Here is a 4,698-nt window from a genome sequence, read left to right as displayed (position 1 = left end):
TGCATACACCAAGCTCATGTAAGAATCTCTATTAGAGTATTATCTTTATTCGCTATAAATTTTAAGAGAATTTATTGATACTTAAAAAAATTAAATTTTAATTATTAATAAAATTATAGAATGAATTTTTGTTTTACAAAATTTTCTAGAGGAAAACTAGAAGTACAGGAGCTAGGTAAGTATTAATATTCCAGTCCTCTTTTCTAGTACAAAACCAAATATTCCCTTAATTATTTGCAGATACTGTGCACTTGTATGTATGTGTAGGTGGGTGAGAGAGAGAGAGACAGAGAGAGTGACTGTGGAATTCTTTCATTTTCTGTAGAAATTCGAAAGTAGATGAGAGAATATTTCCCGGAGACTTGCTATTCGACGTTTACTTGTTCACCAGACTTCATCCTCGTGCAAGACAGGCGCAGTTCTTTCTACTGACGCATATATGCACCATTCCATAAACAGGAGAAGGAGAACAAAAACAAGAATTGGGAGTGGAAGCTTGATTTGATAAGAGTTACTAAAAGCATATGGAAGGAGGAGAAAGAGAAGTTCCAAATTATGAATTACAAGTCTCGTTCTCGACGCCACAAGCAATCCATGAGATGGGTTTCGTACAATTTGAGGAGAACCAGGTTCTAAGCTTTTTGGCACCTTCACACTCACAGCAATCTTCTCAGATATCTCAACCACTCAATACCACAACCACCACTACCCAAATAGGGTTTAGTACTCATAACGACCAGGTCAGTTAGATTCTTGAGGTTTGTTATATATATACATACTAAGTTTATCCTGAGATTCTGTTTACTTTTCCTGGTACTTATTTATTGATTCACTAGTCAACCTTTTGAAATTTATTCATTCTTGTTATGGAAATCTTAGGTAGGAAACTTGGATCCAAAGGCTACAAATGAAGATACCTGCACTGCTAGTGCTAACGATGGCAACAATTCTTGGTATTCTTCTTCTCTTTGTTTCTTCTCCTTTATCTTTTCAAGGGTGGGGATCTTTCTTCCTTGAGCATGCACACCTACAACAATATCCAAGAAAAATATTCTTCAAGGTATAAGTTCAATATTGGTTTTTAAAAAAAGGTATAAGTTCAACAGAATCTAAGGAGATCTATCCACCCGCATGTGGAAGAGAAGAGAGTGCTCCTGTTCTGCCACAGTACTACTTTTCTTTTGTCCAGCAATATATCTTCTCTCTTTCTCTTTCTCTCCCGTGGCTGCCAGGAGGAAAGTGCGAACTTGACATCATAAAAGTCTCAGATCCACCATTCCATTAAACCGATCTATTTTTATTTATCAATTTCCTGTTCACTTTCATTCTTTCCCCCTATCTTATTGCCTGGAAACAAAAAGCCTGAAGATTTGAAATCTTGGTAGGTGGAGAAGCTCGTCATCCTCAGAGAAGAATAAAGTGAAAGTCAGGAGAAGGCTTAGAGAACCAAGATTCTGTTTTCAAACACGAAGTGATGTGGATGTGCTTGATGACGGTTATAAATGGAGAAAATATGGCCAGAAAGTAGTTAAAAATAGCCTTCATCCAAGGTAAATCTTTCCGTTCCTTCTCGATTCCTTGATGCATATGCACCAAAAATTAGCTTAATTTTAGTTATTTGAAGTTAATGAGCAACTATTTATTCTGCTTTTCTATTCATTATATCTGATTTCATGCATTAATGCTGTCATCATCTAACCCTAATCAATGATCTTCTTGTTTTTACTGTAAAAAGCTGCTTTTCACATAAAAATACGAGCTTAAATGCAGGTTAATTATAGCTCTTTAAAGATAATAATATTGAAAATAATATATAACAACATCTACTAACCCTTTGAAGCAATACACAATAATTTCGTTCAAAGTTATCAACCAGTAGAGGAGAATATTAGGAGTACAGTGTGTCAGCCATTCAAGCTTCTTTTAATCATTGGTGGGAGAGTCAGGAGCAATACTTAGCCTTCGCAAGTATCAACAACATCTCGTTCTTTTTCTTAAAAAAAAAAAAGATTAATTCTTGCATTTATATACCTATGCAAGTGCCTATTGCAAAGTAAATGCTGAGTTGAGCGAAATCCCCTCTCCAGAGCATGAAGTATCTTTCCTATTTGAAAATTCTGAGAATTCAAATGCCTTGCCTAAGTTCTTGCCGTAGTGAAAGAAAAAGAAGCATTGGAAAAGAGAATTGCAATTGGAGTTTATTAATAATATTATTCAAAAGAGACGTTAATTTGAAGGGAAAACTCATGCCTAGCCTTGATGTATCCATACACTAAAAAATGATAGATGATTGATACATATTTATTAATTTTAAATATAACATGTGTCAATCCTCCAATATTAAAATATAAAATACAAATATATACGTATTACTCTCTTACTAATATTGATATATACACCAAGTCTAGATAAAAATTTCTCACAACTAATAAGAGAATGATACATATGTATGAGTATTTTATAATTTGATATGAGATGACTGACACATACTATATTAATTAAAACTAATGAATATATATCAATTATCTATCAGTTTAGTGTATAGATGAAGACATACATTAAAAACTGTTTTATTAGGTTTTTGTACCTGTCATTGCACTACAATACCGCAAGTGGTATCTCAGAATTAGAGAAGACTGAAACAGGAGTCTAAAAGCTGAAGAGAAAATGAAAAATCTAATAATAGTTTTATGTAGTACCCAAGATGAGATCCGAATTATAATGCATAAGAAAACCGAATGTATAAGAAGTCTATGTGAAATCTCAACCAAAATGGTAGGTACAAGACACACTGACATTATAGAAGACATTTATCTGTTTTAAGATAAATATCTTTAAATAGGGATTTGAAATAATTCCACATGAAACTAATCATTAACTTGGATTTTGATACTAATCACGTTACAATATTTTGACAGTTGCTTAACCATCTACCGTCATTGAAATTGTAGAATCTGTTTCACTAATAGCATTACATACAAGAAGAAATTTACGTTGCTCTCATTTTCCTGCGTCTTACTTCTCTTATCTCATTCAGTTTAGTTGCACCCTTATATACACACTTGCAATTCGCTTGAGAAGTTCTAAACGAAGAGTTCTGTTTATAGGCATTCTTCTACAGGTAGACGTTATTAGATGTCAAGTTAATGAGACACTATTCACTCTGTTGTTTTGTTTTTAATATCTTATATATTACATAAGCATTATGAGATCCGTTGTCATGGAATGGATAAACTCCTTAAAAAATTAGAAAGGTTAAAAGGTTTTCTTATATTCTGAATGACTAGCAGAAGTTACTACCGATGCACCCACAGCAATTGTCGAGTAAAGAAAAGAGTCGAACGATTGTCAGAAGATTGTCGAATGGTGATAACAACATATGAAGGTAGACACAATCACTCTCCATGCGATGACTCAAATTCATCTGAACACGAATGCTTCACTTCTTTCTGATAGTTGAATTTTTATTAAATTATAAAAGAAACATTGTTGTAATTATTATAATGTGTTAGCCAGCTTGTGAAATTAATATTTGTTTTTAAGTAATGATTTTTGAGGGTTTATTTTCTCATAGTTAACCAAAGGGGTTATGTGGATGACATATAAATCTATCATTCGAGTCCTATCTAATAACTTAAATTTTAGATTGGATGATCTTTATATGATACCAGAGCTCCTGTAATTAAATATGTAGAGTTTAAACATTGGGTATTTCCATTATATATGCTTTAAGCCTAATAAGCTAGCATCTATATGCAGGCACGTGTTAGATATATAAAACTATTATTGAAGCTTACATAATAGGTAAAGCACTAGCTCTTTTAACATTTGAAATATACAACAATCGAAAATAGTATGATTGTTCAAATGATGAATTCAAAAAGTTATTGTAATACTGTGAAAAATTCACTGCATATATATTTATATAACAGCTCTATCTATTAAATTTTTGTAAGCGGAATGAGAAAGGAGCACACGTACCTAAGCTCATCGATGCTTTAGATAGGTAAACCATATTCTTTGTCCAATGTCCAGATTCCTAATGGCTGCATACTTAATTGGAACATACATGTGAGATTTAGGCAAACAACTTTATGCTTACTTTTTGGATTAGAAAAACCATCATAACCAGGTCAACCAAGAATGTATTTGTATGATTCGTAACCAATCTCTTTAAAATTAGACCTTTGCACGTTTTAGAATAAAAGAACAATGTCCCAGAAAAACTCATGAAAGCTAGGCAGGCAGTTTAAACGACAAGTACGTAGGTTTAGAGAATATTTAAAAGGAAATAGATGGGCAAACATATGTAGCTGATGACATGTATATATACATATAGATACAAACATCAATGCTCTCAAGGAATGAGATATAAGCAATGAAAGGAAGGCAAAAAACCTGGCGGTTGTTTGAAGTGTTTTTTGTTTGTTTTGGGAAATTGGAGGTAATTAATGAGATACCTTGGAGTCTTTGGCCTACCTTTCCTTCAAAAACCAACAAGCTCCCATATCTTTTCCGAAATAGCAGTTTCCATGCTCCATTCGGAAAGTGGAAAACAACTGATAGTGCCTCTTGTTGAGGTTTCTGTCAAAATAGTGACAGGCCTACCGACGGATACTGTTATAGGGTTTGCTTGGATCATCTCACTATGGGGCGCTGTTTGGGATTGTTATTAAGCCCTAAAAGATTTTTAATTAA

The 4,698-nt window shown here is 33.2% G+C and overlaps 1 protein-coding gene across 2 annotated transcripts; it reads left to right on the top strand.

Moving 5' to 3' along the window:
* Positions 1-212: 212 nt before the first annotated feature.
* On the top strand, positions 213-3,662 carry LOC8263297 (probable WRKY transcription factor 12). Of its 2 annotated transcripts, XM_048374412.1 has the most exons (5): positions 213-740; positions 880-953; positions 1,386-1,550; positions 3,038-3,121; positions 3,291-3,427. In XM_048374412.1, exons 1-4 carry the CDS (start codon positions 525-527, stop codon positions 3,075-3,077), a joined length of 495 nt encoding a protein of 164 aa, XP_048230369.1. In that variant the 5' UTR covers positions 213-524; the 3' UTR covers positions 3,078-3,121; positions 3,291-3,427. The 2 variants fall into 2 exon arrangements, with proteins under 2 accessions (XP_048230369.1, XP_015579263.1); XM_015723777.3 differs by lacking the exon at positions 3,038-3,121 and having other exon boundaries at positions 214-740; positions 3,291-3,662.
* The last annotated feature ends 1,036 nt before the right edge of the window (positions 3,663-4,698 follow it).

This window comes from Ricinus communis, chromosome 1 (assembly GCF_019578655.1).
Source record: "Ricinus communis isolate WT05 ecotype wild-type chromosome 1, ASM1957865v1, whole genome shotgun sequence".
NCBI lineage: Eukaryota > Viridiplantae > Streptophyta > Magnoliopsida > Malpighiales > Euphorbiaceae > Ricinus > Ricinus communis.
The sequence above is the reverse complement of the archived record's forward strand: the minus strand, read 5'-3'. Positions and strand labels throughout refer to the sequence as shown.

What these genes read in the sequence shown, in the direction of transcription:
- LOC8263297 (XM_015723777.3), top strand. Translation starts at nt 525, where the DNA reads ATGGAAGGAGGAGAAAGAGAAGTTCCAAATTATGAATTACAAGTCTCG. An exon ending in AACGATGGCAACAATTCTTG is followed by an intron (nt 954 to 1,385) that starts GTATTCTTCTTC and finishes AAATCTTGGTAG; the next exon opens with GTGGAGAAGCTCGTCATCCT. An exon ending in AAAAATAGCCTTCATCCAAG is followed by an intron (nt 1,551 to 3,290) that starts GTAAATCTTTCC and finishes AATGACTAGCAG; the next exon opens with AAGTTACTACCGATGCACCC.